Genomic DNA, 25,910 nt, shown 5'->3' with positions numbered 1-25,910 from the left:
TTGGATGATGCCCTGAATAAGGTGCTTTAACTTCTGGGGTGAGCACTGAGGGGGTCAGACGGTTGGACTGGAAGGTCCCTTCCAACTGAACTGAGCTGTTCTGTTCTATTCCGTTCTATTCTGTTCTTAAAAAAAAAAAAAGAAAGAAAGAAAGAAAAGAAAGAGAAAAATACAAAAGGACTGGATGGGCTTTGCTAAATCCAAGACAAGAAAGCTGCTGGGATTTCTAGCAGCAGGGCCCTGGTGTCATCCCCATAGAGGGGGCTCTGGTAGCTGGGGCTGCCCCAGCTGCCCACATGGGCTGGGTGCCAGGTGCCACGACCTGGAGCAAGCATGTCAGCAAGATGTGAAGGAGCTGAAGTGCGTCTGGTTAGAAAGGCCTAGGAGATTATAGGGATGGGAAAAGAGAGCAAGGAAAAGCTTGGCGTTAAATAAATTTGGTTGGCATGGGGGGGAATTGACACAGGGGTGATAGGAGTGGGGGCAGCCAGCATGGAAGCACCAGAGTGAGGTGGTGAGACAGGAGGTGAGCACTGCAGGGGTGCTGGGGGGTCTGGGGTTCCGGGCTGTGGAGCTCAGCTGGGAGGTGCTGTGACTGGGAAGCAAAGGCTGCACTGAGGGGTGCTGCTTCTGCCTGTGGTGCCACCGGTGTGGCAGGGCTGTGTGTGGGGAGAGGAGCCCCAGCATCACTGCCCCAGGGGTCGCACAGCCCCACACGGCTCCGGGCTGCCCCAGCAGAGAGCTGGGCAGGGGTTGTTCTTCGTCTGGACACTGTCAGTGAGAACATGCCAAACGAGAGGCAAAGTGCGTGCCTCCACCAGGCTGCTGGCGAGCTGCCCAAGGGGCCCCACAGTGTTGCAAATGCGGTATCTCTGCCTTAGGATCTTTATTTCATTATTGAACTGCAGGCTGGCTTTGCCTGTCGGCTGTCCGGGACTCGTCTCAATGCGTGTCCTGGGCACTTAGAGAACACCACAGCTGATCCTTGCAGGTTCCTGACCCTCGGTCCCGAACCAGCTGTGGGCTCCGGTTCAGTGCAGGGACCCAAAGCGGCTTCGGGCCACGCAGACAATGCCTGGGGCCTGAACCCAGAGCCCCCGCCTGCCTGCCGCAGTTGTCCTGTAATGCTCCCTGCCAGATAACTGGGGAATCCGGGGCCCCACGCGCTGCTCGCTGAGTGGAGCGGGCTGGGAAGGCCAGGCGGCGTGCTGGGAACCCAGCTGCAGCCTGAGAGGGCTGGCGAGTGTGTCAAAGCAGAAAAATGTGCTGGGAACGGCTTTGCCCTTGCTCTCTTTGGCTCCTCCTGCACACGCCAGGCGAGGCCAAGTCCTGGGGCAGGCGGAGAGCGCGCCGCCAGAGTGTGGTGGGGGATGCCAGGGTGCTGGGGACAGCTTGGCACATGGAGGTGCAAAGTGTGGGGCCGCATTCAGCAGCCCTGCACCGTGATGGAGTTGCTTTACCTGCCCCGCTGCGTGCGCCAGCCAGGATGGGTGTCTGGGAGGACAGACGGACAGGCTGCCCTAGCACCGATGTGCCCGCATCACTCATCTGCACCCCTGCAGGTTTTAAGGCACTCATCATTGCCCCTCTCCACTGGGGGATGTGGGGAGGAGGGAAGGAGCTGTGGAGCTGTGCCTGTGCTCCTGACCCACAGGGCTGCGGTGGTGCCCAGGCAGGTCTGTGCCATCACTAACAGCTTCCCCCCTCCTGGAGCTACCCCAAGACCGCTTTTGGAGCAACCTTCCTCAGGGCTAATCCCATCCTCGGGGCTAATGGCAGCATGGGCACTAATCTCAGCCAAGTTACTGATGGGTGCTGAGCTCCAACCGGAGGAACTGAGCTGCGTGTTGCCCTGTGGGGCTGCTGCACTGCCCAGGCACTGCGGGAAGAGCACGGCGGGGCGGGCAGCCCGGCCCTGCTGCAGGGTTGTTTTGCAGGCTGTGAATTCAGGGTTGGCCTTCCCGTCCCCTCCTTCAGCCGTTCCCAGCCTATTCTACCTTATGTGTAGGAACTGGTTTTTCTTCCTGGGCTATTGTTTCCGCTGGATTGGTTAGATCGCTCCAGGCCTTGCTCAGATTTCCTTTCTCACGCTTTTTTTTTTTTAAATTCCCGTTTTCTGCTGCAGCTTCTGGTCTCGCCCCAATTAAAGGAGCAGGCGCTGCTGCTGGCTGAGGGACGAAGGGGGCTCAGCTGTCCTGGTGCCCATCACAGAGGCTCTGGGCTGTGCTCTGATGCTGCCCATGATGTTGCTGCTCCAAAATGGTGATCCCGGGTCTGGAGAGCACTGCCAGGTTAGGGTGACCAGGTCCTGGCTTGAGTCCCCACCCCAGCACAGCCTGCAAGCCAAGCAAGCACCTTGGGCTTTAGATGCTTCCATTTTATTGTAACTCTATCAACTAAATCTATTTTGTCGCTTTTTAAACAAAATCCCACAGATCCAGCACAGTGCCATCGTCACAGGTCCTGGCTCCATACCAACATTGTGAGCTGTGCTGCGGGATGGCAGGAGCCACCCATGGGTGCCGAGCCAGTGACCAGCCAGGCTGCTGCTACCAGGGTGCTGCTGTCACACCCCGCATGGCTCCTTGCTGTGATGCTGCCGCCGCTCGCGTGCCCTGTTCCCTTTCCAGCCCAAACTCACCCTGCTGCCTTCCAACCACAGGGGCTGGAGGTGAATCCTGGCCATCCGGGGGTTGTACGTGGCATGGGTTTGGGGCTGGGCTTGAACAGGGACATTGCATCCCACTGCTGGCACTGCTGGTGGTATGCTGGGTGCTGGACGATTGGCGTGATGAGGACTAGGACATCCACACTCCCCTGCCTTACACACCGTAGGCAGGGATGCCTGGGTGCCTCAGAAGATGCTGCCCTCTCGCAGGAGGTCTGGCACGCTGACAAGGAAGGCAGGTAGCGAGCTGATGCTATCTGGCTCCAGATGGGGAGGCAGCGCATCCCCCAGGGGCCCCTGGGGACCTCCGGATTGCACCACGGGCAGGCTTTGGTTCCCAGATAAAAATAGAAGGTGAAATGTGAGCCCGGCTTCCCCGGCCACCGCCATCACCACCCAGCTCAGCCCCCGCTCACGTGCCCCTGCCCAGGGCTCTGCAGGAGGCAGCAGGGAGCAGGTTGGGGTGCCAAAGACATGGGCTGGCTGGAGGGTGTATGGAGCAGCTGGCACAGGGTGTCCTGGGACCTTTGCACAAGGCTGCAGGCTGCTCTGGGGAAAAGCAGAGCTCTTCCTGGGCAAGGATGGTAGCTGGGAAAACTTGGAGGGCTCAGTGCGGGGCAGGGGGAGAAACCCTCTGGCATATGTTTTACAGATGGCCCTGTGACCCCAACTGTCCTGAGGGACAGCTGCCAGAGGAAGCCAGGGAAAGCTGGAATAAGGGTAGCATTTGGCTTAGTACACTGTAAACGTAATTTCCTAATGCTTTCCTAGCACCTGCAGAAGAGAGCAGAGCCCCAAGAGTAGTTTCACTTGAAACTGTGTGACCTGGTGCAGAGACAGAGGGCAGAGTGAGGGCTCTGCTTGCAGCAATGTGTGGTACCTGAATCAGGCAGAAAACAAATTCCAGTAGGGCCGGTGTGCATTTTGGTGATGCCCAGCAGTGCTGTGTGGGACTGCTAGTGATCTGAGGGGTGGATTTCCCTGTAGAAAGAAGAGCTGGACAAGATACTCCTGCTCCTGCCATGGTGCAGACTCTTATGGGATGGCTCAGAACCAGCCCCACAGGAGGTGTGTTCCTTGGAGCCGATGGCTGCAGGATGCAAACCCAGGAGGGTTTCACCCTCACTCAGAGGTGGATATAAAGCAGGAAGGTTGATTTATGCAGGCAAAAAGCAGAGTGTCAGCATAGGGCTGGAGGAGCCGAGGCAGAGCAGTCAGGCAGCGCGAGGGAAGGGGCCAGCCCTGGAGCTCCTGGCATGGAGCGCACCCTGAAATAAAGGCACTGGGGATGCTGAGAAACCTCATTATAAGGCGGTTATTATTGTTCTGGCTTTGTTATTAAACTTGTTGTAACCCCTAGGATCCTGTCCTGGAGCAGCACTCCGTTGTGCTGGGTGCTGTACAAACAGGGCTTGAGGCTACGGTTAAGGTTGGGTCAAGGGTGCTGCAGCAGATTGAGTCTTTCAGAGGGACTCAGCCCCCACATCTGCAGCTCGCAGCCCAGCTCTGCTAGTCTGTAGGAGAAACCAAGCAAGTGAGGCTTGAGATGGCTGAGGCACAGCTGTGGGAAACGGAGGGATGCAGGGGGTGCATGTGAGCGTACGCAGCAGGAGTGGGGGGTTGAGCATCTTACTTTTTTTCCCCTGGGAAATTCAGCTTTGCATGTGGGTTTAGGTGCAATGTCGGGTGAGATTCTCATCACTGCAAAGGCCTTGAGGTACGGAAAAGGGTTTTTGGTGTCACTGACGATTAAGTCGCCCTCAGTGCAGCCAACTACCCCAGGCAGAGCGATGGCGAGGCTGCGGGACGGGGTTTGTGGTCAGGGACCTGCTGCTGTGAGCACGCGTGTGCGGAGAGGAGTGAGCGCATTCATAGTCAGCTGCTGCAGCTGGCATGGCACAGAATGGCATCACACAGCACAGCACGGTGTGGCACTACGTGGCACTACGTGGCACAGCTGCCACCACCACGAGGGCAACCCCACGGGTGCTCCCCAGCGGGCACCCACCTGCTGGGGTCCCAAGAGGAGCACCCAAATGCTTATGTGGAGGAATGAGTGAGCGTGCACAGGGAGATGTGAAGGATGGGATGGCCTGGGAGCTCAGGACAGAGGTGGAAGGCAAACCCCAGCCCCAGCCCTGCTGGATGCTGAGCCCACTCTGGCAGCCTTTCCAAGCCACCTGAGGACTTGTGTGTGCTACCTTTTCCCTCTCCTTCCCCAGAGCAGCTGTGTGCTGGCACGTGGAGCTGGGAGTTGGTTGTCCCAAGGAAGGAAGGCTCGAGAGAGGCCTGGAGCCAGAGTGCTGCCCGCCGCGGGTTGCAGCAGCCCTGGCCACTTTTCTGCTCCCCGGGGCTGACCTCTGCTGGCTCTATCTCCCCAATCTTGTCAGCTCCACTAATCTGCCTGTTTCAGTGCCCGTGGTTCTTGTTTCGTGCTCCCAGACAAATGAGGCCCTTCTAGCTGTCAGGTGAGCCTTTCCCAGAGCTTATGCAAATGATACTAATTAAAGGCATTCTTATCTGTTCAATTTCCCACACCTTTTGCCTCCGAGGGGGATAGAAAACTTCATGTTTTAACTCCGTATTTCGTGGCAATCGGAAGGACTGCCTAGGGAAAGCGTTGGGAAATGCAGCAGGTCACTCATGAGAAGAGCTGGCTTATGCAAGTGTTGAAACACTTTATTATGCATGAGAAACCTTCCAGAAACAGATGACTAACAGCAAAGCGGGAGCAGAAAAAGCAGTGGGAACGCCATACCGGGCTGGCATGGGATCCCATGTCATCTTACCAGCTTAGCAGGGTTGGGCTAGGTCAGCACTTGCCTGAGAGACCTCTCAGAGTACCTGGCTGGTGATGAGGGAAGTGATGTTAATGAGTCAATAAACAGAGCCCTTCCCTCTTTGTGAACCAGAATGCCCCTGCGTGATCCCAGGAACCCACCAGCAACCCTGTGTTTCCACCAGCACCACGTTTCCTGCCTCTTGTGGCCATGCGCACACCGGTGCTCCTTGCACAGCCAGGGTTAGCAGGCGGTACCCAGGTTGCCATCCCATATGGTGACCCATCTCCCAGCATGGCTTCTGCTGGCACCCAAGGCAGGAGTGCCACGTGCAGCAGCAGCATACTGATGATATGACAGGGGATGAGACAAACTCTTGGCTCTCCAGGGAAGGGGAGCAGCAAGCCCGCTGCTTTCTGACCCCGCCTTGGATGTGTGGCTGTCCCAGGGGCTGTGCTTGGAGGTCGCCTTTGTACCCATAGGGTCTACACTTTGTGCATGGGGCTCAGAGATGCTGAGGGGAATCCAGCCCAATTAGAGAAGGAGAAGAGCATTTGAAGATCAAAGCTGTAACTGCAGCAAGAAGGAGCTAGAGAGTTGGGAAAAAACATGAGAAAATACACACATGGAGGCAGGTGAGCATGAGGCATCAAACCCTGACTCGTGATTGGAATTTGCCAGTGGTGGTGATCTGATTTTCTTGTCACTGACATTCCCACAATCCCCCTCCCTCCTGTCCCCCCCCTGCTTTGGGGTCCCACAGAGGCAGGCCTGTCTGTGCAGTGGGACAGCAACGTGGGCAACCTGTGCTGGGCCTGAGCATCCTGCATGCCCAATGTGGTGAGCGTTCCATTTCAGTATGTCCCCAGAGAAACTCTTGGATGCTCAAGGGCTGTGGTTTCACAACCAGGATGAGAGTTGCAAGCTCTATCCGGAGGAGTGGCCCTTTCACCACATGATATCCATCTTGGAGAGAGGGAAAGAAAGGAAGGGAAGAGGGTAGGCGGTGAGTAGGAAAAGAGATATCACTGCAGGTGGCAGTTGGATGGCCCTGTGATATGGCGAGCAGAAGACGCCCTGGGAATTGTCCTGACATGAGCTGCCCTGAATTGCCCCAGAGAGTTCACTCCGGGCACTACTGATGTTGTCCTTTACAGCCAGTGTTGGTACACTGAGGATTTCCTAAGCCAGAAGCTCTCCAGGCAGAGAGTTGCATATCACCAGCAAAACCAGTGCCAAGGAGAGCCTCGGCACTTGTGAGCAATGCTGGCCTGGTGTCTCCTGTTTGCAGAGCGAATGGGAGAAACACATACTCCTGGACACCATTATGGGGCCAACTCTTCTACCACCAAAGTGACTCCGGAGCACTTTGATGGAGCAGCTTTCTGGGATATCAGAGGAAGGAGCAGGTCTGAACCTTCTCCAGTCGGCACTGCTGACCTTCCAGGTGCCAGGCACCAGCCTCTGAGCCTCCACCTGGACTCAGAGCAGCTCCCAGGGCCCTTCTAAAGACCCAGAAAGGCTCCTGTGATCTGTTGAACCTGGGACAGTGTGGAGATGCTGAGATGGCCCAGGAGCTCCAGGCTGGTGCATCCAGTCCCTCGAGTCCTGGGAGGTTTGTGCGTCACTGCGGTGCAGTTGCCCCTGGGGGGCTGGGAGAGGCAAGGGTCACCATCCGAAACAACAAAGCCACTGGACAGCCCAGCATTGCAAAAGGCATCTGGGGGCCTTGCACACCTTGTGCCGTGCTGGGTATGCTGGGCACAGCTTGGGCTGCTCAGACTGGGGATGTCCCAGCGCAGGGTGCCGGCTGTGCTGACTCGCTGTGATGTCATGGTCTGGGGCTGATGGTGTCACCCCTTCTAATCTCCTTCTAATAAGTCTCGGTGGTGGCATTGCAGAACACCTGCAAGCAGAGTTTCTGCGTGTGCGGTGGGTGCTGGGCAGTGGGACAGCAGCTGCGGAGCTGCTGGTTCCTGCGCTGCAGTACAGAACTGGTGGGCAGAGGGGAACAGAAAATAACAGAAAGGGACCAAAGTGGGGACAGCAGGTTGTGCCGGCACGGACCAGACTCACTCCTAATCCTTGACGGAGACATGGTGAGCAGAGACCAAGAGAACACACACATCTCAGCCGTCCCTGCCCAGCCAAAGAGCCAGCGCCCAGCACACCCAGCACGGCGGTGGGAGCCGGGGTGCACTTGCCGGCTGTGCCCGGCTGGCAGCCAGCAGCACCGGTGCCCGTGCGCCTGCACATGTGCCACGCCGGGCACACAGCGCCGGCCCCGCTCACGTTGCCCGCGCCGGGGCTGATTCACACGGGGCGCTGGAAGCCGGGCTGCCGTGGGAAAGCGCACCCGCCATGGCTCCCGAGCGCTGGGATTGCTTCAGCGGGGGTGCAGCCAAGATCCGTTTCACAGCGGGCAGAGCAGATCTCGGCTGGGATTTACCAGTGACTAAGCGTTTGCTGGCAAAGGGCTGCCCTAGCGTGAGAAAGCACGGGCTGCTCCTCCTCGGAGGTGTGCTCGGGGCTGAGCCGGGACGCACGGCCCCGGGCACCTGCGGGGACAGACACCGTCCGTGCCACAGAGCGCGGGGCTGCCGGAGCCCGCGGGGAGCTGCCCCGTCCTGCTCCCGGGCTCCCCATCAGTGGGAGTCTCCCCTGCCCTCACGTGCAACCAGCCGTAGCGAAACTGCTCCCGGCCCCCGGGATGCAGGAGTGGAGCATCCAGCCCAAGGCCACCGCTGGCCCCCGTGCCTTACTGAGGTGGCAGGCTGCCCTGCTCACCTCGTTTCTTCTGTCTCGTTTTGGCAGGGTGTGACAAGAAAAAATGAATTGCAATTTTTATTACAGCTAATTGGCGCTGCTGCTAAGTGGCTTATCTGGCTCCGGAGCGTGCTCTGTGCTTGGGAGCTGAGGATGGGGAAGGCCTAGGGGCTCTGGAGGTGGTGGGGGCACAGAACCTCCCAGCAATGTTCAGGAGCCCCAGGCAATAGGAAACACATGGGCACGGTGTATGTGGCCCCAGGGTCTGTGCTGTCCCTGGGTCACAGCAGTGCTGGATTTCAGCAAAGCAGAGGAATTTTCCTGAGGTGGGGAAGAGCAGGGCATGGAGCAGGTGGGAGCCTTGGCCAGAACGCCCCAAAGTGAGGGCTGCAGGATAGCTATGGTGTCAGGGCAGCAGTGGAGCTGAGCTGTGCAGGCTGGGACATCCTTGAGCTGCAGAATCCGGCTCTGCTGCACAGCAGCTCCAGGACTGTGCAGTCCCAGAGCAACAGGTGACACCTGTCCTATACACAGGACCAGGTCTGTCCATCTTCCCAGGCCACCTGTGAATCCCTTCATGCTCCTTTTCTCTTCTCTGCCATCTTCCAGCATGGATCTGGTCCCCTCCCTTCCCAGGAGCTGCTCACAGGCACAGCTGAGCTGGGGCAGAGCTAGAGAAGAAAGAGGGGAGGTGAGAGGCAAAAGGAACATGGGCTGTGAGATCTCCAGCTCTGCCTCATCTGAGCACTCAAAGCCTGAGATCAGATCATATGGGATCAGGCAGCCTCTGCCAGTTGTTGACATGTTGGCAGTGAAATTAGAAAGTGACATCTCCTTCATGATCTGATAACTCAAAGTGTTGATGTGGCCCCTCAGAAAATTGAGGCTCTCACAGGAAAAAGATCTTCCTTCTGCTATCCTGGGATTTTGTATTTTCATCTCCTCTGGCTTTGGGTTTGAATGGGGAGCCTGGGGGGCTGAGATGGGGCTGTGTGCTGCCCTCCATCCTGCAGGTCAAGGAGATAAAGCTGCTGTGGAAGTGCTGAGGATGTGGCCGGGACACCTGGCTGTGGTGGCACAGCTCTGCCCACCTCAGTCTCTGCCTTCAGGGACTGGAGCCTGGTGTCTTCTGGGGATCGAGAGGTGCTTTTACAGACGTGAGGCTGCAGATGGAAATCGCTCCTCCTGCTGTGGGGCAGAGCTCATTTTCAAACAAATGATCCTTGCTGAGGCAGCTGTGTGGGAAGAAGGGGCATCTTTGCACCTCGCTGTGACCCTGGTGCCGTTCCAGCCGGCACGCCGCAAACATGCCGAGGGCCCACATGGTGCCCGCTTGGGCAGTGGAAACTGTTTTGGTTTCAACAGGCTTTGGAGCAAACCCCCAGGCAGGAAACTTGTTCTTGTTGGTGAAGTTATGCACCTGTCTCACTGCTTTCCTTCCATGCAGCGTGCTCAAATTACTCCACAAGCAAAAAACAGCACCTCAAAACAAATAGCGAAAAAAGATGTTTGGAACATCCTGGCAATCAACCTGCTGCTTTCCAGCATCTTACAGTGCTCTCTGGGAGGGCAAGGGGAGGCTGAGCATGCCTGGCTGCTGGCAGCACCCTGAGCTCAGTGGGACGTGCCTCAGTGTCCCCATGTGTTCAGTTGGGAAGCCCAAGGATGGGGCTGGTGCTCGAGGTTACAGACATCCCAGCCATCACCTCACCATCTCCCCCCACTCTTTTCCCAGGTGTGCAACTGTGACAAATACCTGAAAGTCCCGAAGGAGAGAATGAGGCAGCTGGTAGAGGGCAGCAGGAACTCGATGGGGGACAACAGCACAGGTGAGAGGGCAGTGGGAGGAGGGCAGGCAGAGATTTGTGTCCCACTGCTGCCGCAGGGCTGTGTGCACCGGATTTCTCCCTGATGAAGGGTGGAGACCCTCAGCATCAGGCTGCAGCTGCGTATGGACCTGCTGAGCCTTGCCAAGCTCCCCCCAGCCCCGTTACACTCATGCACGTCCCAGCACAGCCTCAGTTTGCCCATCTGCCTGAGCAGGCAGTGCAAGGCACGGGCTGCTGTGTGCTCCTGGCCAGCTGTGGCTTTGCTGGGAGCCACACGTGTGGCTCAGGACAGTGAATGTGGTGACTTTTCCCATGGTGCCAGCAGCCTGGGAGCACTGCGCTTCCAGAAATGCCGGGACATCCTCCTGGTGGTTTCTCTGGTGAGGGCACTCACTGTTTGTGTGTACCCAGGGACCAGCCCGGCCTGTTCCGCCAGTTCTGGAGTATGGGAAATAGCAATGCTGTGGTTTGCATTCAGCCGTGCGAGCAGTTTCCCCTTCCCCCATCAGGAGGGGGTGATGGAGCTGGGGGGGCTCACATGGCACCGCTACTTCTCTACATGGCCTCTCTGGGGACCCTCAGCTGCTGCACCCTCCACACCCTCTTGAGCAATGGGGAACATCCCCCACATCCCCGCTTCCCCTGTTACAGAGGGATGAGGTCAGTGGGGAAGGACCCAGGGCTGCAGGAGCCCCACGCAGGCCATGGCCATGCCAGGGAGCATCCCTCAGGGCAGCCAGCAGCAGCAAACACCTCAGCACCCTCATGGGGTCGGTGTTCTGCTGCCACAGAGGTGTGAAATAAAAGCTGACTTGTGCCAGCTGGGCTCTGCCTGAGCTGCAGATCCCAGGGAGCTCCTCGTGACCCTGTGCCCAGCCACGCTTGGATTTCTGACTCTATTTAGAGTTCTCTGGATGTTGCTGAGATTCAGAGCATCTGTGTGAGCTGAAGTAGGATGGGCGGAGGGGAGCGGCTCTGCCCCACATACAGCATGGGGGTTTTGCACCCCACTGCTCTCCCACATGGGCAATTCATCAGCTCAGATTTATCTCTGGGACCGTGGGCAGATGCTCATCCAGCACCTAGCCTTGGCAAGAAGCCTCACACCTAGGTTGTAGGGAACGTTTTCCCTGACACAGCTGCATTTTCCTTGCATGAGGCTTTGATGGAAGTGCTGAAAGTTGCTTCAAGCCCAGACAGTTTTGCCTCATGATGCCTTTGTCCTATTGGGGTGCTCAGAGCAGCTTTCCTGGTGGGCTGTTTGCCCAGAGCCGGCTGGGGACAGAGCAGTTGAGAGGTGATGCTGCTGTGGGTCCCCACGTGGCACAGGCAAGGTGTGATGTGGCTGGAGGCCGTTGGCAGCATGCATGCTCCTGGATGACCCAGGTGGATGGGTTATGTCATAGGCTCTTGTCTGGCCAAGGGAAGCTTCTTGCTTAGTCAGTGTGGTAAAACCATCTGGCATGGCGCCCTGGTGCTTTGGGATGCTCTGCCAATGCAGGCAGGCAAAGGAAAAGCTGCAGGACGGCAGCGAGTGGGCAGGGAGCACAGCAGTTCCCAGGCAGGGCATTGGAGTCCAGAGCCTTTTCCTCAGCCAGGGGCTCTGCTCCCTTGTGTCCAAAAGCTTGAGGATGGATGCATATTTTCTTGCCCTGCTTCCATGATCTGCGGCATGTGGCTTTGCTCTGAGCATCGGACATGTGGCTTTGCTCTGGCACATGGGAAGGGTGCACGGTCCCTGTGCCATCCCACAACTGCTCTCACACCCGTGGAGCATCCTGGGCCTCCTCCCCACCTCAGCTAGAGCGCAGCCCCAGCATGCAGGAGCTGCCAACAGCCCTGCACATGTTGGGCTGCTCTGCAAGCAGGGAAGGGGACTGGTCCTGTATCAGTCCCCAGGAGGCTGCACCCACAGAGCTGGGGTGCAACTCCTTCAGCGTCAAACCAAGCAACAAGTCTCCTACCCCACGGGGTGCAGCATGGTGCTGGGAGCTTCCATATGGGGCAGGGATGGGACTGAGGATATACTGTGCAGGACTGGGAGCAGGCATTATGGCAGGAGCACACACAGGGGCCACACGAAGCTTTGCTCCTGCCTGGCTGCCAACTTTGGGTGCAAGAACCAGTGAGCTTTGCTCCCACGGCGGCACAGCAATTGGAGCTGCTGAAGGTGCCCCTTTGCCTTGAGCTCCTCCGCCCAGCACCACCCTGGGAACGTCTCAAGAACGTGGCCTGGCCGCTGCAGCCCAGGTTGCACAATCACAAGTCCTTTGTCCTTGGCTTATCTGACTTAGAGAGGAGGAAAAGATAACCAGGCATCTTCAGCGCCCTGCAATCCAGTGTGTTTCTCAGGCTTGTAACTCCTCTTATCAAGTTCAATCTTTCACCACGGTGAGGTTTCCCATGCACCTTTGTACTCCAAGAATGCTCCCAGGTCTGCTTTCAGACTTGTGCAAAGTCTTTACGATGCGCGCTTTCTCCAAAACACCCAATCCTTAATTGCCTAATTACAGACGAGTATCCCGTGTGTGTGCGATGACAGCTGGGTGCGGCTGCGGGGCTGTGGGAAGGGCTCAGCTTGCACAAGGGCTGCCAAAGCCTGGAGCCTCTGGGGCCAGGCAGGAGAGTGCGGCACAGAATCGACTTGGGGAGCGCAGGGGGACCCGGGCTGAAAGTGGGGTCAGAGGGCAGGATGTGCTGTGGGAACAAAGGGCAGCTCTGGGAATGTTGGGGTTACTCACCGATGTCCTGGCACTGAACCTCCAGGGTGCCCAGGGCTGGGGAGGGGTTGTTTGGTCTGAGAGAGGGAATAGAAACACCATCTGTCCCGGCTCCCCAGGCCGTCCCATGCCCCTGTCCCACAGCGAGGGCTCCCAGAGCTGTGCAGCCGACCCAAGGCTCTGCAGAATAAATAGGGTGTGGGGACTGCAGTTCACCACTGCCGCTCGCCTTCACGGTGCGCTTCGAGTGGCCATGCAGTGCTGGGGGCTGCAGGTGTGGGGTGCACATCCCTCCCACTCCAGGCAGAATCTCATGGCTGCAGCTCCTGGCCCACGCTTCTGGGATCCCTGGGAGAAGACTGCTGCAACCCCACCCTGCAGCACCTGAGCAGCGTCCCTGCATGGTGTCCCCTCCTCAGAACTGCTGGCTCTGCATCCCCCGTGGGGTGGAGCCATCAGAATCATAGACCCACATAACATCCCAAGCTGGAACGGACCCTCAGGGATCACCAAGCCCAACCCAGCCCCACGCAGCACCACCTGAACCCCAACCCTACAGCTGAGAGCAATGTCCCAGCGCTCACTGAGCTCCAGCAGCTCGGGGCCGTGCCCACTGCCCTGGGAGCTGTGCCATGCCCAGCCCTGACCATTGCTCATCATGAGCCCTGCACAGCCCGCCCAGTTCCATCGTCCCTGAGTGACCCAGGCAAGAGTGGGAGAGGTGAGCGAGAGGCCAAAGGGCTTTTTATTTTCATGATGTTTTATAATGGGATTATTAGTTCCCAAGAGGTGTTTCGAATTGATTTGGTAAGGAATTGCTTTCATTTCTCCTTTGCAGAGCTGCGGTGGGAATGCAGCCTTCGGTGCGAAGCGTCACAGACCTCTTGAAACTGTAGATCTCAGACCCACGGTGTGCCAGAATGCCTCACCCCCACCCCCAACCCACCCCCCACACCGAGTGCTGCATCCCGGTGTGCCCAGTGCCCGCGGGGTGTCACAGGGTACCCCCCCACCGGAGCAAATTGACAAGGGGAGAAAAAATTCCCTCCTTCCCAAAGTTTTTTCCCCCAGGAAAACTATTTCTGTTCCGGGGCTCTGACCTTTTCCCAGCGTGGTTTTCCCCACAGAAGCGCCCGGCCAGCACCCTGTGCCCATCTTCAAAAGCCCCGCGAAGAATTTGGTGGGAGGGGGAGAGGGGGTTTTACAATCTCCCATTCAAAAATGGTTACTTTGAAGTGATGTAGCATTTTCAACCCTTTGAAGCACCACAATTAGGGAGGGGGCTGGTGCAGGCCAAAGGCATAACACTGGGTGACTATCACTGCCTTTCTCTCCTCAGGCTTTTAAGGGATGAACTTTTCCTCCCTGCCTGCCTCTTTCTCAAGAGACACCGACCAGGGGAATGGGATCGGGGTGTTTGGGAGTCGGAGGTGTGGCAGGGAAGAAGGGGGGGGTCCTGTTTGGCAAGAGCCAGGTTGGCGCCAGGGGGGATGGATGGAGCTTGCCCAAAGGGAGAGCAGATTGCTGAGGGTATGGGGCTGTGAGTGCCCTGCTGTGGGGCTGGGATGCTGAGGGGCTGGGATGCTGCAGGGGCTTTTAGGGGGTTTCATGGTGAGGAAACGTCTTTGCTGTTATTGTGGTGATGGCTGAATACACCACACTGGGGTCCTGTGAGCAGGCACTATGAATAGAAAAGGGGGGAAAGGGCGTATTTTTGTCTGCGTGTTATGAACTGAGACTGAAGGAAAGCAAGTGCCTGGCCTGGGGTGAGGCAGGCAGCCCAGTCAGTGTGCTTGGAGCTGCAGCACAGGGCCAATCTCTGTGCAGGGCTGGGGGCTGCATGATGCCGGGTTAGGGTTGGGGTTGTGGTTGGGGTTAGGACTGGGGTTGGGTTTAGTGTTAGTCCTCCCACTGGTAGGCTCTGTCCTGGAGCGCTGGTTTCTCTGTTCCTGAGAAACCCCCAGAATCAGAGGTTCTCCTCTGCTGTTCCCACTCCAGGCAGCTCAGGGATCTGAGAACCCTAATTCTTCACCAGATGTCAAAAATTTGAGATAAAGGGAAACTGAGTTTTTTTTGTTCCCTGAAGGAATGAATGTTGGTGTCCCAGACAGATGCAGAACACAGAGCAGCCCTCAGTCTTCTTTCCCCACTGAAATTCCCGGTGTGCCGATGCAGGGAGCCAGCCAGGAGCGCTGGTGCCCCCTCCGGCACGGTTGGCTCCCAACAAAGCTCCCACTGATCCTCGCAAGGAGCAGGTTGGAAGCCCCAGTAATGCCGCTGGAGAGCCGCAAGATGCCTTTTGTCGCCTTAATTGATGCTGGGCAGGATGAGTCCCCCCCTGCCGAAATGAGTCATCCCGTAGCAGCGAGCGCAGCCCGCCCCGTGTCCCCGGCTGCCAGGCATCCTGATGGATGAGAGTCAGCTCAGCCCTCGCTTCCGCTGCCCGGATCCAACAACCCGCTGTGCCCCCGCCGCGGGGACGCGAGCAGCGAGAGCCCGCACCGAGCTGCCAAAAATGCCGTGGGTTTTGCGGTGCTTTGGTTGCGATGGCAGCGATCCGCCGGCGCGGCGGGGACACAGCCGGGTCGTGCAGGGACAGCGCTTTGGACGCGTCCCCCCCCTGCAGTGCCCCGGCAGTCACCTCCCAAATGCGTGGGGTGCTCCTCCCGAAGGTTCAGCCCGGTAAGGTGGGCCGTTCCCATGGCTGAGCGCAGACCTCGCCCATCACACTGATGGCTGACTGGTTCTCTGTTGTTTCTCATCCCTGCAGGCTGCCCGACATCGTGCGAGGAGAAGCCCGGCCAGACCTGCAGCACTGCTCAGCCCACCGGCACCGCACTGGGAGAGCGGCTGGAGAGCACGGGGTCGTGTGGAGCTGATGTGGGGCTGGTGGGGGGCACAGCCCTGCAGGTGGCTGCCATCCCCCCCGGGGTGCTGGACAAAGCCGAGCTCACTGACTTCTACTGCTGCACCCGCTGTGGGAAGGTGTTCTGGGAAGGCTCTCATTTTGGACGCGTCGTCTCACAGTTTCAGGACATTCTCGTCAGCACGGGGGATGAGCAGCGTGTCTATGAGCTGAGCTGAGGGCAGCACGGGGCGTGGGATGGCTCAGCGTCAGGATGGGGACTGCAGGGATGCTCTCTCCTGTGAGCTTGGGCAGGTCTGTGGGGAGCGGGCTTGGGTTTGTGGTGTAAGGCTGGACAACAGGCTCATGTCTTGGGGTCTGCGGGGTAGGGGGCTCTCATGTTTGCACTGATGTGGTGACGGTTGGCAACACAGCCTCCATGGGAGCATTAAATCAGAGGCACCTGCGGAACAGATCTGTTGCTTTATTTCTGCCTCTCTCCAGGCTGGGCATGGCAAGAGGATGGCAGAGCACTCCAAAATGTCAGCAGGCGCTGCCAACCCCATGGCACCCACTGATGCCCAGCACACTCATCCTGGAGAGGTGTGTCCCTGTCCAGCAAAGGCCCTCTTCTCTCCATGGAAGGATCACTGAGGGAGGTCTCTGCTCTGTGCCCCCTTCCAGCTGCCCCAAGACCCCAAGACCAAGAAAGCACCTCCAGTGCCCAGTGTGCTCTGTGGGTACGGGACACGTCTGCACGATGCCACCCTCCATCCCACAGCTCTGGGCACTGCTGGCTGCTGCATCCCGGCCTGCGGATGGGCTGAAAGCACTCCACCCTGTAAAAGAGGAGCATTTGCAAAATTCCTCCCCTAATCCCGGTTAACTGCCAGGCACTGATGTTATTGCTAACAGGGCCCGAGGGGCTCTTGGCTTAAGTGCGACATTTACAGGCCAGCAAAAAGCCTGCCCGGGCAGCTTACACAGCAGAGTCGATGTGCTCTCCCTCTCCAAATGCTCGTGGCGATGCAATGCTGAGGGCTCCTTCCCCTCGGGGATGTTATACCCAACGCTTCTCACCCCCAGAGTCAGAAGGGATCGAGGCAACTCCCCACAGCCTCCCAGACACTGTGCTCCCTTCCTCTCCTCCATGCTGTTAGTGCAGGTGTCCATCAGCCCTACCCAGCAGTCCCTCTTTGCACTGTTGTGGTGCAGATGTTTCACATCATTTTCAAGCAAGTGACAGCAGAGAGGATTTTGGATACCTCCATCACAGCCTGTTCCACCCCTCTGACCCCATCACCAGCAGTGCAGCACCTGCAGGACTGTGCCCATGGGCCATCCAGCCTCACTCACTGCTCACTGCTCACTTCCATATGAGCTGTGCAGCGGTTGGGTTTTGGTGCTGGCTGCATTCACATTGGCTCTAAGATATAAGCACACTTCTCCTCTCCTCCCAGTCTGTCTCTGGGGGGTCACAAAGCAAAGCCCCACTGCTGATGCACAGCCAGAGATGCCCATGCCTGGCCACCATCACCACTTTGCCTCTTCTCCCAGCTGTGAAGGAGGGCAGTGCAGATGCTGTGCTTCCTACGGGGTCGCATCCTGCACAGCCACATTGGTTTCCTTTAATTCCCTGTCCCCAGGTGTCCCCAGGTGTCCCCAGAGTCCCGCAGTCCTGCCATGCACCATAGCCACTTGGGAGCTGCTGACTGCTCTCACTGACTGAAACTGCTCTGTTTTAGCAACAGTTCTCTCAGGTACCTGCACAGCCCACATGAGGTTTGGTGGCTTCCCCTGTGCTGTGCCAGGCAGGCTGGCTGCTGAATGCTGCCACAAAGGACTGTCCCCACACAGGCAGTGTCACCTCAAGCCGTGTGGTGTGCTGGAGATTATCTCTCCTAATGGGATTAAAATGCCTTCTGATCTTGCCCTCAGCCATCATCATTTTTCTATTGATCCTTACAGCTTCCCACTCCATTGTCTGCATTTTTTATTTCTTTTTTTTTTTTTTTGCGTAACCTCAAGGAATTGTGTTTCATTTCCTGGTTTTCCAGACCTGCGCTCTTTCTAGGTGCTAACTCATTTTTCTTAATTCTCTCTTCAGCTGGAATCAGAATTTCCTCTTCTCTTTCACCCCAAGGTCACTTTTGCAGCAGTTGTGGTGCAGCAGCCGCTCCATCGGGCTGGGCACCACGGGCTGAGCACAGGCAGCTCTGCAGCACTGTGTTTGCCCATGGGCAGTGTGGGGGCACGGCACGATGTGACCCCCGGGTGCTGTGCTGGGTGGGTGTGGGGTGGTGCCCACTGTGCCCCGGAACAGAGGACATGGAGGTGCAGTGAGGTCGTCCCCAGGCAGACCCACAGTCAGCATCAAACTGCCGAGCCGGGCCGGCCTTGAGCAGCATCCAGGAAGCAATAAATCGTTCGGTTTTCAATGGTGGAGACAGATCAAAGAGAATTAAGCCGGCTTTTTAATCAGCCTGCAATATTGTTTCCCTATCTGCTTCTTTTGAAAAAATAAATAAATAAGCAAACCTACCCCACTGCCTGTGCTGTAGTAATATTTAACGTTTATCGGGGCAGTAAGGGGACTTTTGTGCTTTTATGGGGCTGTTTGATAGTGCGTTCGCAGGGCAGCGGGGCAGCTCCCGCAGAGCCGCCCGGTCCCTGCGATGCGACGTGAGCGCGCTGCTCTGCCTCTGCCTGCTGCTGGGGGCCGCTGCCGTGGGACAGCGCCGGGGGAGAAGGAAAGCAGCAGCCGGCGGGGGCTGCAGGGAGGGGAAGGGAGTGGATCCGGTCCCTTCAGTCTCACGACTTGGCGTCACCTTCGGACCCTGTGCTGAGAGCTCGGGAAGGGAAGGGGTTAAGGTGGGAGAGAGGGGTCTGGGCTGGATGAAAACGGTGCAAAAAATGCTGTTTCCTGGGTGGCATGCAGCTGTTCCGGGGTACATTCTGCTCACACTGCACCTGCTGCAGCAGGAGTGCAGCACCTCCGGCTCCCCACTGCTTTGCTGTGCAGCTCTGGGGCGGCTCCAGTGTGCCCTGCAGAGCCCTGAGAACTCACACACCGCATCGGATATCGGGCAGTTCCTCTCCTCGCCTTGTGTATTTCTTGCATATCCTTCGCAGTTTGATGGGGACAAGGTGTTTGGCACCGGGGCCAGCTTTAGTTTACAAATGAATCTATCAACATTGTTCCTCATCAGGCAGGAATGCGCTTCCCTCCCTTCTCCCCCACCTTATCCCCATCCCCTTCCGAGCGAACTTCCTTCCTTGTGCAATCTGGATCGGAAGCCGTGCCGCATACTTGACCGGCTCAAGGAAAGCGGCTCGGCTCCCCGTGCCTTTGTGGCTCACACGGGGCCGGCGGGCGCAGAAAGACCGGAGGCCGAGGCTCCCCGCACGCTATGGATGCTCCACGTGAGCTCCCTGTTGCTCGGTTGCCGTTTCCAAACAATCTGGCACGTTTCTGGGCACGGGCCCAGCCCTGGAGAGCCCGAGGTTGGCTGTGAGCTGCAGGCCCCGTGCAGTGCTCCGTGGCCGGGGGCAGCAGAGAGGTGTCGGTGCCACACGAGGGGACATTCGTGCCCGGAGGATGTCTGCTCTCTGGGACCGCTCCTTTCCCAACACCTGCCAACACCTGGGCAGAACACCTGGGACTTCCAGGCCAACGCGCTCCCACCCTCTCACGTCACTCCTCACTGCACGTCCTGCAGAGGTCACGGCTGCGTCCCCCCCGAGCCACCCCGACACACGTGGCCTCAAACCCAGCTCGGGAACGGCAGAGAGACGCGCCACGGGGCCGCAGCCGGAGAGCCCCGCACGCAGCCGAGGGCTGAAGCAACGAGCGGCTCTCCATCTCCGAGCGTGTCAAATCCGGCGGCTGTCCGCCTGGACGGCGTTTTCCCGCTGTCACGCACGCGCCGTGCGCTCGGGGCGGGACGGCAGCAGCGCCGCAGCACCGCCAGCGGGACCGGGCCGGCACCGAGCGGAGTGAACGCGCGGGGTGGGCTGCGGCAGGACGGCAGGATCCGCTCCCCCCGCGGGCACCGTGCCCTGAGGTGCGCCCACCGCCCCGCCGCCCCCCACCGTGACCGCCCCCCCACGCGCCCCCCGGGACGGGGACGCCCCCCGGCCCGCCTCGATCTGCGGCCGTTCCCGGCGGGAGCGCGCGTGCGCGCCCTCGGCCGGGTCCGTGCGCTGGGAAGAAAAGCCGCCGCCTTTCCCACGCTCTCCGACACATTTTAATGAATTAAATGGGGGCACGCCCCCTCGCCGCCCGCCCCGCTCCGTCCCCCGCCGCTCCCTGCGCGGAGCCCCCGGCGCTGCCGCCCGAGAGCTGCGGTGCCCGGACCGACCGCTGCCCGCTCTGCTCCCGGGCAGAGCTCCGGCACGGCCCGGCCCCGAGCCCCGCTAACACCGGAGCGGAGCCGGCCCTGCCCATCTGCGGTTCGCCCGTCCGTCCCGTCCCGTCCTCGGAGCGGCTCTGTTTACAAAACCGAAACGCGAATCGAAGCTGAAATGCGGGCTTTCAAAACTGCCTTCATCTTTTTTCTCTGTTTTTCCTGCCCCTCCGGCCCCGTTCCCGGGAGGGGTCCCGCCCCCACCTGCATGGCTGGGGTCCTGCTGCCCTGGTCCGGCCCCAGCCGGGAGAGCGGGCAGCTCCCGCTCTCCCACTCGCTGCTGACACCCCACAAGATTCGGCCCTCCTGTCCCAAAGTGGTGCCCCGGGGGGTCGTTCGGGAGCAGACGGGGCGAGCGCGGTCCCGCAGTGAGCTGCTCCTGCTCGTGGTGGGGAGGGACCCCGTGGGGTGGGGACGGTCTGGAAGCGCGAGCAAAGGGCGCTGCGTGCCGTGTGCCAGTGTTACGGTGGATGTCACGGGGAACATCCCAGGGCACTCCAACCCGGTGCTCCAACGGGAGCGCAGTGCCCGCAGCCGCCGTGCTGCACTGCCATCACATCACATCACATCAATCACATCACATCATCTCCGTTAGAACTTTGGTACAGTCGTGTTGGAAACGGAGAGCTCCGGTTTGGGGAAACTGAACGGGGTGGGGATAAGAATGAAGATGGGATGGAGATGGACGTGAGACGGGGACTGGGATGGGCATGGGAATGGGAATGGGATTAAGATGGGAATGAGATGGGGATGGAAATGGAAGTGGAATAGGGACTGAGTTGGGGATGATGTGGGGACATGATGAGGATTGGGAAGTGGATGGCATAGGAACAGAGACGGGATGAGACTGGGAATGAGGATTTGGTTGAGATGGGAATGGGATAGGGATAGGGATGGGGTGCACGGGGATGTGGATGGAGATGGATGATGGAGACCGGGATGGGATGGGCGGGGAATGGATGTGGACCGCGGTGGGGCTCAGCCTTCCCTCAGTATGGGGAAAAGCCACGGGAACACCCCGCATGGCAGCCCGCGTCCCGAGCTCGCAGTGATCCCACCCAAGGCCGGCATGTCAGCAGAGCTCAGCTCTCGGCTGATCGGTGCCGTTCCATCCCCAGACCGACGCGGCACACGGCCGGGGGCGGCTGTCCGAGGTGACAGCTGGGAGGTCACCCCCCGGTTTTACGGCCTCTTCTTCCCCTCCCCGCACCCTTCCCCGTTCGGGCCGGGGGGTCCCCTCTTCCCACCGCCCTCTGCCATTTGCTCTGCCCCGGACCAAACGGGCACGGTGTGCAGCGGCACCTCGGCTTTCCCAGCACCTTCGGTCGCCGCGCGCCTTTGGCTGCGCTGTTACGGCCCCCTCCGTCCCGCAGTGCCCGCGCACCGCACCCGCCCCGGGGCTCCCAGCGCTCGATCACCGAACCCGGGGCCGGGCCAGACCGGGCCGTGCCGAGCCGAGCCGAGCCAGGGGCAGCTCGGTGGCACCGGGCTACGCCGAGGCGAGCCGGGTGAAGCACCGTGGCGCCGGGCCGGGCCGAGCCGGGCGAAGGCCGGTGGCGCCGTGCAGGGCTACGCCGTGCCGAGCCGAGCCGAGCCGGTGAAGCCCGGCCGCCCCCAGCAGAGCCGTCTCGCACCGTTCCGCGCCGGGCCGCCCCCGCCGCCCCCTCCCCCCGCGGCCGGGGGCGGGGGCGGGGCGCGCGTACGGGGCGGGGCTTCCCTTAGCCCCGCCCACCGAGAGGAGGGCGTTCCAATGGGCGCGCGGCGTCGCGCCCCGCCCCGCGGCGTCCGTCACGCCGTGCCATTGTTATGCAAATAAAAGCGGGCTAAAAGCCGCGCCGCGGGGCCGGCTCCGCTCCAGAGAGGCCCGGGCGCGGCGCGGCGGCGGAGCGCGGCGGAGGGGCGGCGCGGAGCCGCTGTGCGCCCGCAGCCCGCAGCGCATGCCCGGCCGCGCGGGGTAGCGGCGGCGGGAGCGCCGTCCATGCGGGGCGAGAGGCTCGGCGGGGCCGCGGCAGCATGAGCCAGAGCGACGTGTCGCCGTGCGCGGCGCCGCCCAGCCAGCGCGTCTTCCAGGAGGCCGTGCGGCGCGGCAACACCAAGGAGCTGCAGTCGCTGCTGCAGAACATGACGAACTGCGAGTTCAACGTGAACTCCTTCGGGCCCGAGGGGCAGACGGCGCTGCACCAGTCCGTCATCGACGGCAACCTGGAGCTCGTCAAGCTGCTCGTCAAGTTCGGCGCCGACATCCGCCTGGCCAACCGCGACGGCTGGAGCGCGCTGCACATCGCCGCCTTCGGGGGCCACCAGGACATCGTGCTCTACCTGATCACCAAGGCCAAATACTCCGCCGGCGCGCGGTGATGCCGGGCCGCCCCCGGCGCGTCGAAGCCGCTCGGACCGCGCGCTCCGTGCTTCCGCCCCGCCGAGACGCCCCGCCGCTCAGCCGCTTCCGAGTTCGTTGTTTGGTTCGGTTTGGTTTTCCTTCCGAGGGTTGTTTTCCTACTGTAATTTTTTTTCCGTCTACCTCGGCTGCACTCACAGTATTCACGGTTTCAGTTTGACGTCTGCTCAGATGCTTTAAAACTCTCCCACCTCCCGGTGATATTTAATCCTCCCCCCGACCCCTCACCCGTCCCTCGGTTTTAAAGCACTCTGCCGCAGAACGAGTTCATTTCAACACTCCCACCCCTCCCGTCCCCCCGGCGCTGTAGCACCGCAGGTGCCCCGGCCCGGCGGCTCCGGGCTGATCTCCTCCTGCTCGGTTTTTTGTTTTTTTTTTTTTCTGAGGCAACTCCATTGGATATGACAGACATGCCCTGCCTGGTTCGTTTTTTTTTTTTTTTTTTTTTCCCCTTTTTAAGTTGTTTTTTTCTTTTATTTTCTTTGGGGGTGTCCGAAGAAAGTCTGCATCCTCAGCCGGTCCTTGAATCCATTTAGCACACGTGAGACCACAGGAAAAGACATTGAATCCTTCCTCCCGGCGTCGTGCGTGTGTGTGTGTGAGAGAGAGAGAGGGGAGGGGGGGGATCAGCAAATCCTGAACTTATTTTTTAATTAAAAAAAAAAAATTGAAAAGGAAAAAAAAAATAGGTGAAATAAACTGTAAGAGGCAGAGGATTTGCTTTGCACAGAAGAGGGGCGCGAGCGCTCTCTGCTGCCTCGAGAGGTGCCTGAAAACTACTGAGAAATAGTTTGGGAACTTTGGTTGTCGTTCTTTTGGTGAAACTTGGATAACGCTTCTCAATGCAGAACGATCCCTTTGTGCGTAGAGCCCGCCCGCCTTTTATATGGTGTATGGTGTGTGTATATATATATATATATATATGTGCCCGAACCGAGATATATATATATTTATAAAGGAAAGGGAGGGGGAGGAGCGAGCCGCCCCGATCGCATTTTGAAGTGACTGCACGTCTAATGGCAATGCTGCTTTTATTGCTATGGCACAAAAGCGTCCATTTGGAAAATGCGGAACGTTTCAGAACCCCCCGTCCCTCATCCCTCTTCTGTCCGTCTGCACTAAAGCAACCACTGCCGCCCCGCCCTCGCTCCCCTCCCCCAACCCGTTACGATTAAAAAGAAAAAAAGAAAAAGGAAAAAAAAAAAAAAAGAAAATAGTTACCTGCTGGTTTCTGGGGCCGTCTTGAAACTATTTATCATGTCTGTATATACGCGGGTGACGTTTGTGAGCCTGCTCTGGTCGGATGCTGGCGGTGAGTGTTTCAAATTTTGAGGAAACACGCTTTTTTTTCCTCTCCTCTTTAATCCCCCCAGTCTTACCGTATCTACAACTCGAGTCTGCCGCTGTTATTTCCCGTTGCACTGAGCGTTCTGCTTTGGCTCGTGGTTCCACCTGCAGTCCGTGCTGTTGGAGGCGCAGCGCTGCAGACCCGATGGAAGCGGAGGAGCTCCGGGTCCGCGCAGCGCCGGCTCCGCTCCCGGGGTGGGAACAAAACCTTTCCCAGTGAGGCTGTATTGTCGTTACCGGATGGTTGCACAACTTATTTTATTTTTTGTTTTCTTTTTTTTTTTTTTTCCTAAACGGATTTGCCACGATGGAAATGTCATAACATTTATGACATGATATTAAAAAAAAAAAAAGAAAAGTGTACTTTAAAGCCAAGTTCTAGATGGATTTTTTAAAAGAAATCTTGGTTATAAACCCGGTCTAAAGGGAGCTCTGTCCAGTGTTGTAAAGACAACGTGATGTAACCCATATTTATATTTTTATAAAATACCTATTGAGACTGTGAATCTCCTGTGTGAATCGCTGAGTGAGGTGAAGAAAAGTATTGTTCCTTTCCAGCTTCCTGGAGCTGTGGACGCGCTGAGATTTTGGAAACTGTATGCCGGGGGGGGAGGGGGGAGGGGGGTTGCTCTGAAATTGTGAGTTGATGTATTTTTACATCCCTGTGTATTTTACTGAAAAGCTGCTGCCCTCCCTCGTCCCTCCAGTTCCAATGTTCTATGCAACCCCGCGCCCCCCACCTCTCTCCATCCTGAGAAGTGAAAGGGATGCAGATCAATTCAGATATAGAAACGAGGGCCCCCCCCGCTCCCCCACCCCCCGCATTGGCTCATAGTGCTGCTGACCCTCGTGCCAAAATGGGGGGTACACGACAGGCAGGTGGGGGGGCCCTCCGTGCGTGGCTGCTCACCTGATGGCGGTCGTCTTCGTAATTATTATTATTATTTTTGTAAGAAGAATATATTGATAATGTCAGTGGAATAAGCAGACATTGAAGCTGATGCACAGATTGCTCCAGAAAGGAGTTTTTCTGTAGGTTTTTCTTTAGATGCAAATACCTTTTTTAATTATGTTAATTAATGTTAAGAATTTTTAGGCTTATATTGAAGCTGTATGTGGGTCACTATATGATCATTTCTAACTGGATAAAGTCTGTACAGTACAGCATATTCCTGAGTGTATGATATAGACGTGTAGCCCCAGAGTGCGAAATTTATAAATAAATTTTTCATTGATCTTTTTATAAAAAAAAAAAAACAACAAATGGCTGCTGTGTGTTCTTTCCCAGTGCGTGGGGCCCATGGGTTCCCATGTCCCCGATGGGTCGCTGTGTTCTGCTTGGAGTCCCCAGAGCTCCTCTGGGCTGTGTGCGCCCCTAAGGGTGCTGGGGTTTGGGGGTTGGTTTGTGGGTATCCCTGTCCCTTGGTGTGTGGCTGAGGGTGCAGCCCCATGGCATGTGGGGTTCAGTCCCCTGCAGGGGTGGGGAAAGCCACTACCCCATTTCCCCTGGTGCTGGGCTGCAGTGGGCTGGCTGCTGGGCTCTGGCCCTGTACAAGGCACGGTGCTCATCTCACAGCAGCACCCAGCTCTGCTTGGGACCAAGCACTGCTCACCCAGCTGCCCTTCTTATTGCTGAAAGGGAAACCTGGGGCTGAGCTCAGCTCACCCCTTGGCTTTCCATCACACACCTCGCCCCGCTGGGGCTGCACAGGACACGAGCTCAAGGACAGGTTTCCCAAGGAGAAGCAGGTCTGGGTGCCAAGGAGTCCCTCTGCAGGCATTTCAGCTGGGTGCTGAGTGCCATTCTCACATCCCCAGCATTGAGGCTGGGGTTGTGCATGGGTGCTCAGCTCTCAGCTGCCCCCAGCCCTGCTGCACCGCCTGCAGCCACCCAGCTTTGCAGCGCTCCTCTCTAAAGAAACCCAGTCCAAGAAATCTAGGAACTCCAAAGGCTCGCTCTTTGCTTTTCTTTTTTTTTTTCCTTTTCTATTTCTGTTCCAACGAAACAAAAATATTGGAACGTTTTGTGTCGTAAGCACATTCTTCTGGCATTTTTGTGTGTCCCTGGCTGCGTGTTATTGTCCGCTGGCCACATTACGTAGGTTCTGTTGTTCCAAGAGAAACCAAAGAAAGAATTTGAACTTTCAAGTG

The 25,910-nt window shown here is 58.2% G+C and overlaps 2 protein-coding genes across 5 annotated transcripts in view; both read left to right on the top strand.

Annotated features, from left to right (window-relative positions):
- Nucleotides 1-18,140, top strand: part of EXD3 (exonuclease 3'-5' domain containing 3) — a 247,190-nt gene extending 229,050 nt beyond the window's left edge. For 2 of the 4 annotated variants that reach the window (XM_031601473.2, XM_090121057.1), the window contains exons 22-23: nt 9,950-10,043; nt 15,534-18,140. In XM_031601473.2, the coding sequence (XP_031457333.1) occupies nt 9,950-10,043; nt 15,534-15,847 (408 nt within the window). In that variant the 3' untranslated portion in view covers nt 15,848-18,140. Of the gene's footprint in view, nt 1-9,949; nt 10,044-13,601; nt 13,674-15,533 lie in introns of all 4 variants that reach the window. The other 2 variants (XM_090121061.1, XM_090121060.1) reach the window with 2 other exon arrangements.
- A 3,777-nt stretch (nt 18,141-21,917) lies between these two features.
- On the top strand, nt 21,918-23,626 carry NRARP (NOTCH regulated ankyrin repeat protein). The gene has a single exon (XM_031601470.2). It carries the CDS (start codon nt 22,028-22,030, stop codon nt 22,370-22,372), a length of 345 nt encoding a protein of 114 aa, XP_031457330.1. The 5' UTR covers nt 21,918-22,027; the 3' UTR covers nt 22,373-23,626.
- The last annotated feature ends 2,284 nt before the right edge of the window (nt 23,627-25,910 follow it).

The sequence above is a fragment of the Phasianus colchicus genome, chromosome 19, assembly GCF_987193195.1.
Source record: "Phasianus colchicus chromosome 19, bPhaCol1.hap1.1, whole genome shotgun sequence".
Taxonomy (NCBI): domain Eukaryota; kingdom Metazoa; phylum Chordata; class Aves; order Galliformes; family Phasianidae; genus Phasianus; species Phasianus colchicus.
This window is presented reverse-complemented; position numbering and strand designations above follow the sequence as displayed.

Bases quoted from the DNA above. Each gene is read 5' to 3' on its own strand.
- NRARP (XM_031601470.2), top strand. From the start codon at position 22,028: ATGAGCCAGAGCGACGTGTCGCCGTGCGCGGCGCCGCCCAGCCAGCGC.